Source organism: Euprymna scolopes, chromosome 36 (genome assembly GCF_053919585.1).
Source record: "Euprymna scolopes isolate OS-2025 chromosome 36, ASM5391958v1, whole genome shotgun sequence".
Taxonomy (NCBI): domain Eukaryota; kingdom Metazoa; phylum Mollusca; class Cephalopoda; order Sepiida; family Sepiolidae; genus Euprymna; species Euprymna scolopes.
In genome coordinates this window covers 44,868,280-44,881,010 of record NC_136517.1, presented here as the reverse complement: position 1 = coordinate 44,881,010, position 12,731 = coordinate 44,868,280, and the positions used below count along the sequence as shown (strand labels likewise).

The window sequence follows — 12,731 nt, the reverse complement described above, 5'->3', positions numbered from 1 at the left end:
AATTTGGATTACACCGTAATGGCTTGCGAAATTTGTAGCCTATAGCATTGACATTACTTTTTTTTTTTACTTAAGACACAACAGCAGTTGTTCTACTTGATAAATTTTTGTACTGTTTGGATATATTATTATTTTCGACGTGACAATTAAGTATGTAATATTGTTTTTTGCTTACAATGATGTATTTAAAAAATTGATCCGTTGACCGTATTTTAGAAGTCGACACTCGCTACAAACAGGCAGAAGATGCTTCTCATGACTTCGAGATTTGAAATCAATTTTCTTCCTGGCTTGTTCAATCATAAGCCAGCTCTCTATCAAGTGACAGAGTATATAAAAGCCAAAATCTGAAATTCTCAATCCTATTTCTCGCTGGGCTGTCCAACAGCACACATCGAATGTGAGTACAACAAGCTAACAATGGCTCTCTCCTAACTACCATTTATTTCCACATGCTGTACCCACACGAACTTTATTTGTTATTCTACAGGACTACTCTCGTCAATACAACTCACATTCACCCACGATAACACGTCAACACACTGAAGACTTTGCCCTTTCTTTCTCTTTTAACCGGCTTATTTTGCCTCGGCAACTACTAGCAATAAACACTTGTGGACTGAACTATTCTCTCCTTCAGCCAGCCGGCATTACATTAATTCTATCTCTACACAAGAACACCTCAACCTACTAACCCGTTTCTGTCTTGTATTAACGCTACTAACGAGGATAACAAATAAAGTTGTTTATTACATGTTAACATGAGACTTCCTTTCGTTGTCTTCATAATTAATTAAAGTATCTTAACAAGCACCAAATTATAATTGTTGTATAGGGGTACATATTAAGCAGATGATGCGGGGGTTCATATTGCGGAGAGATGGGGACATATATAACTATGATGAGGGGGAGAGGAGATAGAGAGAGAGAGCAAGAGAGAGGGAGAGAGAGAGAAGACATTTATACATATTACTGTTCTGTTCTGAGATGTTTGGGACTTCATATATATACTGAGGGTGATAGGGTGATAGATGCACAGTTCTTATATTTCTTATAACACATATAGAGAGGAGGAGGAGAGATACATATAGAGAGGAAGAGGAGAGATGCATAATCCTCAAAGGGTTACGCAATGTTCATAATAAGATGTTTAACACATTACCTTCTGGGTGTTGAAAGATGGCATAACACATTTACCTTTCAGTCGGTAGAATGATGACACGAAGACAAACAATTACAAAATATCGATGGTGATTCTTTATTCATTGGACCGATCGAATGATGATGACGTCAGAAATTCATATTCGGGATCTACATAGATAACCTTCTACCCCTTCGCCTCTGAGGGGACCCTCCTCTGACCATGTCAACTCTTGGCCGATCAACTCTTTCCGACCGACTCTGCTGACTGTTCTGCCTCAACTGCCCTGATCTGACTAACTCTAGCTCCTATATTGAGAATCACCCATTTGCTATGACGTCAGAAGTGTGTTTTCCAAACGTGACCAATTCACGCGTCTATGCACACGTTTTTCCAAACACACTTTTGACAACAAAAAGAATTCTCAACATATACTCTAACCTATTTTTTAACCTAACCTATTTTTTAACAATGTATTTTTAATTTGTATTGTTCATTCCTTTTAGCTGACATTTTTAATATTCAGCTTTATAAAAGAATGAACAATCAATTCTTTTTACGATATAAACAATATCTAACTATTTATAATAGAATTTAACAATAGACTTTTTAACATTCCGATTTCTAACATTCTTTTTCTTAACCTTGCTTACAAGGTTCGAGTCTCGTCTGATCCTAATCTCATTTTCACTTATCTAATGTTCTTATTTACATGGAAAGAGACAGCCCTTTTTCCTGTAACATCCCTATCCTTCCTTATCCTTCCCATCCAAACAGGACGTTAAAATGTTGAAGTGAACTCGTCTAAGTTATCTGGTGGAGTTTATAATGTTGAAGTGATTGCATCTAAATTACCTGACAAATTTGTATCTTGCTGAGAGAAATCTACTTCAAATAAATCTAAGAAATCTGTCGAGGATTTGGCAGTTAAATATGTCAGAAAAATACCAGCTTGCAGAAGAGAAGACACATGAGGGAAATATTCTCACTAGGAAAGATTGAATTGGAAGTGTTTAGCACTATAAATAGATATTTTCTTCTAAGGCCCGAAGAAAATGGATATGTCTCAAGTTGCAGTTTTTCTAAGTCAAAAGAAAAGAACATTTCTATTCTGACTGGACTCAAAGAAAGAACGAGGAAGTTTTTATTACCAGACTTCTTGCTTCTTCAGAGAACTTTATTATATGAAGAACTATGTGTATTTTTTTGTTCCAGGTTATTCCTTCAGGAAAATGAGGAGATAAATTCCTTGCTCTAAAAGAACACTCTCGGAACATTATTTCAGATAATAAGTTATCTTTGTCTGCATATATTTAAACTAATCTACTCGAGAGGACTTTTATTTTAAAAAAGACAACATTATAAAGTGTAAGCTTAAATTGCAAACAAAGGGAGCAAACTCTTTTTAACTTTGCTAATATATTTCGACCTTTCTCTAAAAAAATCCTACGTTAGTTGAAATCTCATATCACGGTAGTAAGTAAAAAAAGCCTTCTCACCTCAATCCGTCTTTCTTTCTATCTTTCGTGATTGTTATGACACAAAGGACTTTCTTTGTAGCTGAGCATATAATCTTAGCAGCAAACCGCTCGTGAGTTTTCTTTTTGGTTTTAAGTTTCTTTTTTTCTTTTCCTAAAAGAATTGTTTGATTGTTTATTTCTATCCACTAAGTCTTTTTTCTTCTCATATTTTTGTTGCTTTTCTTTGTCTTTGTATTGGTAACATTTTTATACATCGAAGTAACCTTCATTAGAAATGATGATAATAATTTCGACAAAGTCTTTATATGCAACTATTTTTTTCTCACTTCTTTTGCATACCTTTCGCGAACATAAGAGTGGGACTTGACGTTTTTTTCCGTTGACTGACACTTCATGTCTTTGTCTAATAATCATTGCATAATTCATTTTTTCTCTCCTTTTTTCGCATGGCCATGATTTGTTGAGTGTCTATCCACTGTAGCTAGCAAGCTGGAATATCATAACTTTACTTATCGCAGAAAGTTAGGCAAGAGACAGTCGAGAGTTCCCAAAGTTTATTCATGGAGAGAAATCTCATACAAAAGAGAGGGAGGGAGGGAGAGAGAAAGAGAGAGAGGGTGGGAGAGAGAGTGAGTAAATTTCTCTTCACAAATCAGTTACTAAATTCTTAAGTTACAGATGGCATTCACTACAATGTTCTTTCAACTTTTGCAACTTCAAATTTTTAAACTTATTATGACAACATATTGGCTCGCATCTGCTTTACTATGCCTCCATATGGAATTCTCTTGAAACCTTCATATTTTTATTAACTGCAATTCTGTGACATCACATGCCACACCAACCAACGTCTTTTTTTTTTACCATATTTTGGCCTGTTTAACCTTACTCATCGTTTCTTCTTGTAATCCTATCGAGGGAACAGATTCAATTTCCCAAACCTTGTGTCACCTTGATTTGCACTTAGTGCGTCTATGTCCAAATTCATACTAGCTCATTTTATTCAATATTCAACATAGGAGGACCTGTCATAATGGGACACAATCAGATGGCTTTCTCCTTTCTTGAAAACAGTATTTGTAATTTTGCTCATATGTATTTCGCCGTGTTCCGTTTGCAAGCTTCCAATGAATCGTTAATGAGAGTAATTAATGACGAGAAGTGAGAACCTACTTTCACATGCATTGATAAGGTTGCAGTTTACAGATATGGCTACACTAGTCATGACTAGAATCTTAAATGATTTATTTATATTTTATTTTTTTTAGTCTCAGACGCTAATTTTAAATAATGAATTAAGCATTTTTATTGATAGAATTTTTTTTATATTGCACGCCATGAATTGTTGCAGCTGTCATTTCACTTTGAACTACTTATCCCTCGCCTCAATGAGCCGCCATTTATGAGGTGCCTTCAATAAGTTTCCAGATTTTTTTCGTATGGGCACTTTTATTGATAGTACACACATGAAACTCTAGTCCGCTTCGAAGTAATCTCCTCTGGCTGCAATGCACTTGTTCTACTGTTCCAACAACTTCTAGAAGGCCCAATGGAAGTCCTCTTGTCTGAGCTTGTCAATAACCTTTGCCTCTTTCATCTCCTCAGTTGTCTCATAATGATAGCCTCTAAAGTTTTCCTTGAGCTTAGGGAACAGCCAAAAGTCACAAGGAGCAAGGTCTGGACTATAGGCAGAGTGAGGAACTTTGATGCTCATCTTGGTCATGACAACTTTTTTCTTTTTGATGTTTTCTAGGACGAACTTTGTGCAAATTTTCTGCATTTTTAGTTCCTCATGAATAATTGTGTGTACAGTTCCCACACTGACATCAAACTGTGCCCTTATTGTCTCTATAGATACACAACGATGCTTATCCATGAAATTCTATATTTGGCCAATCATCTCTTGTATTCTGACTTTCTTACTCTTCCCACACTTCTCATTATCCCTCACAGACTCCCTGCCTTCCTTGAATCTTTTATGTCACTCAAAACCTGATGCTTGATTCATGCAAGATAATCCAAAAGCAGTCTGAAGCATTTCATACGTTTATACAGCATTTTTTCAAGTTTAAAACAGAATTTTATTGCATATCGTTCTTCTAAAGTGTCTTCACATCCAGATTGCATTTTTGGAATTCACCAGCTGTGACAATCAGGCTTTAGTAGGGTATATTCTAATTTCTACTGTAGCTCTTCATTTGAACCTGAAATCATAAAAATTGGTCAGTCATCACATAATATGCATAACAATAACATACTGAATTTTGGCTCCCAGGCAATGTGAGAAAAAAGGTTTGGAAAATAAAATCTTTCTCTGAGCGTTGATTGGCCGAGAAGTGCACTCTTTGGTCACGTGGTATGCTTTTAACTACGTCCACCAAACAAAACGCATTTTAAGTTTTGTTCCCTGCAGAATTTGCATGGGCGTATTTAAAAAAAAAAATCTTTGCACCTCTGAAATTTATCTTTTTTTGTTTGTGCGCGTATTTGTGTTACTATTTATTTGTTTGTTATTTTTAGAACAAGGAGTTAATGTTTTTTTTTTTTTTTTTTTTGCGTGTTTGACCGCACAGCGCACAGCTTACCCACTTTGGTAAATTTTCAGATTAGGTCTACCTCCACAATTTTCTTTTAAATGACGATTCTTTCAGGTTTTCGACTATGCTGAATACGGAAATCGCATGGAAATTTTGCAGAAATAAGTAGTTATCGAGATATAAAAAGTTGTTTTATGCATTATATTCTTTGGCGGCCATCTTTTTTACGCGCGTGCGCGCGCCATAAACAAATCTATGCGTGTAACAAAGATGGCCGCCAAAGAATATAATGCACAAAACCACTTTTTATATCTCGATAACTACTTATTTCTGCAAACTTGCAATGCGATTTCCGTATTCAGCATAGTCGAAAACCAATAAAAGTCGTCATTTAAAAGAAAATTGTGGGGGTGGACTGGACCAATCTAAAAAATACCCAAACGTTTCCTCCCTAGTATTTCGCATTTTTCTTTTTAAGAGATTAACTTTAGGCTTTATTCTGTCGAACACAATCAAAAACTAATCGGAAAATTATGATAAGGCGACTTTCTAAACCATGCCCCCCTATCAATTTGAGCTATATTAATGCGCGTACTAGTTCTTAAAATATACGCCTGCAAAACAAATTGATGCATGAACCAATCATATACAACACATACGTAGGATAGGATTTCGGCATGAAACGACGGTTGGCATCCATAAAACACAACGACCGACTATTCCTTTAATAAACCGACTAACAAGAAGCGTGTAACCGGTGTGTGACTGTGCATGTGTGTAAAATACAATGCAGCTACTACACACTTTATTTACTTGGCTCCACGTGTGTTTACAGTTGACGTCATCACTAGGGTAAACAACACTTTCGTCGAAGACCCGGATGACATTTGCAATTTGCATTTATTTTTTTTTTAATTTTGACCTGAAATAAAGTTTTAATCAAACAGTACTTGAAAACCGGCAAAAAGATCAACAGAAAGGTTATTTTTTTTTTAAAACTATCCAATATTTGTCAAATCTCGTCCGTTCGAGATCGGCAGTGAGCGACAGTACGACGCCATTTTTTCTGTGTTTGTTAATGACTTGGAGGAATAAGTCGAACGGGGAATTTTTTACTGGCGATAAAAATGTCTGAAACTTATGGTGAGTAAGGATTTTGTGAAAGTAATTTCACCATGGATCGTTGCCGTGAGACTTCAGCTCCGTGCTGGTGTGCTTTTTTGGGTGTGTCACTGTGTAGAACGTCATTTTTGATGGGTTATTTTTGTTTATTATTATTTTTGTTATGTTGTGAAATGGAATCTCATCGCTACTTCCTTAAAAAAGAAAAAAAAAAAAAGAATATGACAATTAGTGAAGATTTTTTTCTTTTTAGTTTATTTAACTTATTTTTGTTGTTGTTTTAATAACAATCTGCCTCTCATTCAGCTTTCTTCACTTGTTTATATATTCTTTCTATTGCCAGATTTATTTTACTTTAAGTAGATTTTATTTATTCAACTTATTCCATTATAATGAATGTCTTTCTCTTCTGTCTCGTGTCATTGTAATATTATATTAGCCTTTCTTTTTCAATTCTTTTATTTATGTATTTGGTCGTATTTTCAACAGAATGTCTACCTGTAGATATTATTAGATTTTTATTTCTTATTTATTTCTGAATTTAAGATTTTAATTATTTAAAATAAAACTTTAATTTAAAAAGAGGCAACAAAAACTAGCACACATATATATTTTTTTCTAAAGTGAAAACTTAAAAAAAAACAACTTTATTTCTGTACTCAAGTTTCCATGTACAAACAAAATGTTATCGAAACCCTTTCTTAAATTAAGAAGATAATATCTTATAGCATCCATGTGTGAATGATAAATCTGATGTATATCACAATAGAAAAAAGCCTGCTAGCCTGACGATTCATTCGATGGAATGAAACAGATGTTTATGTGAAATAACTCGCTTGCTATAAATAACCGTTTTTATGTTACTACTAAACTCTACTCGTATATTGAGCACTGTTGAATATAGTATACCAAAACAATATCTACATGCGTGTATATATGTAAACCATATACATGAACTTCATATAATGAAGTAATACAAAATAATATATATATATATATATATATATATATAATATTACGGAAAACTATGTGTGTGTTTGTGAAACTGAAACAATAATACAAAATTAATATACATTTGCAACAATACCAAGTGTGTGTGACAATAATACAATATAATGTGTAAATATATGTTAAACAATAATACGAAATAATATGCATATATATGAAAGGGGTTGGGATTTTGTAAAAGCAACACCTGCCTGATAATGTCTCTAAGTTATAACTAGTTGACTGAAACATACTCATGAATGTGTACTGTAGCGATACCTAAATGTTCATGCAAAAATAAATAAAAAAGTATATCTTGCTCTACCTTGTATTGAGAACTCTTGTATAAACCTCGTTAAATTCATCCCCTGAATGAGCGCGGATCAGTAAGTGCATTATGCATTGCAATAATGCACTTACTGATCCGCGCTATTTTTTAAAATCGTATTTCCAAGTTTGATTAAAGTTTTCTATGTTTGTTTTTTTTATTCAATTGTAAGGTTAAAGTATAGAATAGGTACAAAACACCCTCCCCACCTCCACCTCATGTTAAGAATGGCTTTTTAAATAATAACGTTATTATTTCAGCACGGATCAATAAGTGCATGACTACTGCAGTGTATGAGTATCCCCTGAATTAATCTGGAATTAAACAATATGCAAATATATATGAAATGGTGCTAATGCAGAGAGTGATCTGATCCGCGCTATTTTTTAAATCATATTTCCACGTTTAATTAAAGTTTTATATGCTTTTTTTTTTTTTTTTTTTTTTTTATTCAATTGTAAGGTACAGAATAGGTACAAAACATCCTCCCCTCCCCATGTTAAGAATGTTTTTTTTTTAAATAATAACGTTATTATTTCAGCACGGATCACTCTCTTCATGAGTACCTTGACTTTTGTTAGCACTGAATTTTCTTGGCCTTCGGGCCAAGATCGCAGCCAGCGTAGTATCGGTTCTGATGCTATTGCTGCCTGCATTTCACCTTTTCTGTCCTCAATCAGTGGAGTAGAAATCCTTCATGACTGAGACAATGTAAATTTTTGTTCCACTCCAGAGTTTTTGGAGGAACTGGATTTTCTCCACATTAAAAACCGACCTTGTGTCTAACTCTGCCCTCGTGAGGAGGCAAGTAACTAGAAACACTGAATAATTCCATTGTTATAATAGTCTGTCTTTTAACCACATTAATAAAATCAAGACAACTTCGTACGTGTGTTTATTTTTTTCGTGTCAACGTAACTTTGATGCCAACCAATAACCATCACAAATGTCATTGAATTATTTTTTTAATTTAATTTTTTTTGGGGGGGTGGGGTGTAAAAGAGAACCCATCTACTTGATGGCGGCTATTCTGAATTCATAACGGTAACCGTCCTCGATTAGATTGTTTTTTCCACGAAATTAAATTAACCTAAATGCATTTCGGTTTCTTCCTTTTCTCCCTCTCTCGCACACAAATAATGTAAAAATCACGATATGATTTGGGAATCTTTAGTAGGACGACTCCCGGTGTGCTTGCTTGAGGTATTATGGTGAATGAAAACTTTAGCTAGAATCAGCTTAGACAAGCAAAAGTACAGTGACGAGGAAGACACCCCCCTCCCCAATTTTGAGTGGCCTTGTGCCTAATTTTTTGTTTTTCGTTGTTTCTTGTACATTTCGGAAAATAAAGAATATATAACTCAACCAGAATTTTTTTCCAATGGTGGCGATTGATTTTGTTAATTAGGGATGCACAGCAAAACACAGTTCTTCCTTCGTGTATTCTCAGGTAACGTCCGGTATTCTTTCTATTAATTATAGGTACTTCTACAGAATTTTTTATTTTTATTTTTTTACCCTAACCCTAACTTAAAATTAGTTCGGCAAAAGCCTATCAGGTTTGCTTCAAATTCTGTAGAAGCACCTACTTATAAATTTAAAGACTAAAAAACAGCTTGGGCATGCAGACATTAGGTGGCTTAAAAGTATTTATGGGATTTAAATTTTAACATTACGTAAAAAAAAAAAAAAAAACAACAACAAAAAAAAAACGGTCGATTTTATTGGAAAACCAATTAACAAACAAAGAAATTCTTGTTTGAATCATCTTTCTAAAAATGAAAAATATTTCCTACCAGAAGTTAAACAAATAAATTTAAAAAAAAAAAAAAACGTGAGGCGGAATAATGAAAAGTAAAGACTCCCTGGCAACGCCATATAGGTACAGCTAAATGTAAATACTATGCAATGAATAAAAACGATGAGGTAAGTTATCAAAAATAAAAACGGTTGATGCAGGTCCGTAGTGTAACTAGTGATAAAAATAAGGATTATTTAAAAAAAATTTTTTTAACGAAACTTTTCTTTTTTTTCTTAAGTCTATCAAAAGCTATGTGGGTCATACTATGCATATGCATATATATATATATATATATATATATATAACGCGATTAATACAATTAGTCCTTTTGTCGCAACAGACGAAACTAGTTGAGAATATTTCACACACCAACCGCTCTCAAAAATGAGATAAAAGAACATGTGTCACTGACCATTGTCGGGTTGGTGATATTCTTTAAGCGAAGAAAATCGCGATTTTAAATCTGAGACACAAAAAACAGTAAATAAAAGGATTAAATGTATTTAGTTTCTTTTGCTAGGTCGGACGATGGGACTACTATGATGCGTTTTAAATGTTTCTATGCCATTTGAGCTGGGGTAAAAGTAAATCATATATATATATATATATATATAATATTTTAAAATAAATATTATGTCTCTTACACTGACAACAAATCTCAATCACAAAGCTTGCTGAAAACATTGGGGGTGTCATACTGGAAAATACTGCCACGGTAGATAATGAACCAGTAACACTGAAGAAAAAAAGAAAGAAAGAAAGAAATACATGTAAATCGAGATAGACACAAGAAAACAAGGATGGGAACCTAAAAAAGCAGGAAAGTTCCTGGAGGAGCTTAACCAGGAGTATATAGACAGGGATGCTTCACTCCAATGGCTCAAGAGCAGAAGAATTCCATTTGATGAAGAAAGATTCATTGTAGCCAGTCAAGATCAGGGCTTACTCAATTGATTAAAAAAAAAATGGTTGGCCTACAAGCAAATGGCCAATGCAGGTTTTGCAACTCTGTGGGTGAGAGCCCAAGCCACCTAATGTCTGGATACCCAATTTTATTGGCAGATGACCTTTACACTGTTCATCACAACAAAGTATGTAAATACCTTCATTGGAAGATGTGTGGAGAGATGCAACTTGACAACTCGAACATCTGAAAACATGAACCACCACCAATAACATAAAACGGAAAAGTGACCATGTTTTATGATAAAGATATACAGGCGGGCAGATACATAAAAGACAAGGCCATCAAGCTAGATATTGTAATATGAAACAAACCCTGTGCTCATTATCGATGTCACAGTCCCAAATGATTTGGGCCTGTGAACGGGAAAAGATCAGGACCTAAAAAATTATCTAAAAACGCTATGGTCTCTGAAAGAAATAAACATTATACCGGTTGTGATAGGAGCAAGTGGCTTAATAAAAAAGAATCTTCATAAATACTTAGAAGCAATCTCTGGAAGACCAAGCTGTAACGAAATACAGATAGCAGCCATAAAGGGAACAGCGTCTATTCTTAAAAAGAGCCCTTGGATATAAATTTAAACCATAATGGAATCAAGTGTTAGCTCCAGGAGAAGTTAGCTCCCTTGATCTCTTAAAACTAACTCAAGTAAAAAAAAAAAAAGAAAAAAAAAAGGATAATTGAGCACTCTGGTCAATTTAATTTAAAAAGAAATGTATATCCTCTCTCTTTCATATGTATGCATATGTAAAGTGTCAAGACGCATTGAAAAGAAATCAATCAAGTGCTCGATCATAAATGTGAGAGCTAAAGTATAAATTATTTATATAAAACCTATGTTACACATTTCAGAGACATACCATGGTTTTATTGTAATGGAAATGCCTTTTAAAAGGCTTTTAAAAATCCAAAAAATCATCAGCAACTAACGAAATGAAAAAAAAAAAAAAAAATCAAAGAATGTTGTTCAAAACGAAGTCACCGGTGATTTTTATTTTAAGAAAACACCATTGTGCTAACAGTTTTTCTTAGTACTTGACCTCATATTGCAAATGCTATTTTTAATTTTCAAATCAAACATTGTAAACTTGATTATATTGAAAATTATGGTCGCTACCAAATTTCTTCCCCAAATAAAGCTAGATTACATGTTTTTTTTTTTTTAGCTGATGTTTAACAAAACCTATCCTTTTCCTTGAAAATGACCATGCATTATTTTTATACTCGTTATTGCACCGAGATGACCAAGAATTTGTAATAATGTGGTGAATAGTGAACAATCAACAATCCCCCCTCCCCAGCTATCCAACCACAATGATGTCGTTTGCACAACAAATGATAAAGCTGACCTACTTGCCTAGCGGTTTGTCTTGAACTCCACTTAAGACTCTGGAAATCACTCCTTCCCAAATTTCCAATTTCGGTCCAAACCCACACTTGATGACCTGATCATTGCCTCTTCCCATGCTTGGGCTATCATGAAAAGTCTTGATACCTCCAAAGCATGTGGGCTTGATCTTATCTCAGTAATAATAATAAAGAAATGTTCTGCTGAGGTGGCCCCTATCCTCTCCATACTCTAAAACAAATGCTTTACAGAATCTTCTTTTCCTGGTGACTGGAAAATTATCTTTGTGGTACCAGTCTCCAAAAATTCTAGTAATCCATAAAAATCCACAAAATTAATGCCTCATTAGTTTGCTCCTGCTCTTTGCTAAAATCTTTAAGTCCTTAATAAATCTAGCGATATTCTGCAATTTCTCTCTGACCATTAGTATGGATTTAGGCAAGCATGCTCTACTGTGAATATCCTAATGGTCATCTTTGAATGCCTTTATCATACATTTGACAAGACAGGTGAAGCTAAAGCAGTAGTGCTTGATATATCCAAAGTCTTTGACAAGGTCTGGCATCAATGTCTTATGAAAATTAATTTGTAAGTATTACTAGACGAATAATTAGTATAATTAGATCCTTCCTATCTAAAAGGTTGTCCTCAATGGCCATACAAGATATTAATGCGAATGTTGATTCTTGGACCTTTACTGTTCTTAGATTTTCATGAATGACCTCCTTGATGCAATCGAGTTTAAGATGGATATATTTGCTGATGACATCACACTTGTGGATAAAAGGAGTGATCACATTTAAGGCAATGACTGAATCCTTAGAAAATGACCTCCAAATGGATGGTGGTATTTAATGCTACTAAGACAAAACTTGGAACATATAAACCTAAAAAACTGGGTTTTTTTCCGTTAGCAACTGCAAGAAATCTTTTCAATCACTGATTACCATAGCTAATACTATCTTACTCGTGAATCCAACATTCAAACTCCTTAGCTTCACACTCACAGATAGCATAAA

At 34.1% G+C, this 12,731-nt stretch overlaps 1 protein-coding gene across 4 annotated transcripts in view; it reads left to right on the top strand.

The window, feature by feature from the left end:
- Window positions 1-5,986: 5,986 nt before the first annotated feature.
- The window catches only part of LOC145260440 (ras-related protein Rab-4B), a 235,647-nt gene continuing 228,902 nt past the window's right edge, over window positions 5,987-12,731 (top strand). Inside the window, exon 1 of one of the 4 annotated variants that reach the window (XM_080118451.1) lies at window positions 5,987-6,302. In XM_080118451.1, the coding sequence (XP_079974577.1) occupies window positions 6,287-6,302 (16 nt within the window). In that variant the 5' untranslated portion in view covers window positions 5,987-6,286. The remainder of the gene's footprint in view (window positions 6,303-12,731) is intronic. The other 3 variants (XM_080118453.1, XM_080118455.1, XM_080118449.1) reach the window with 3 other exon arrangements.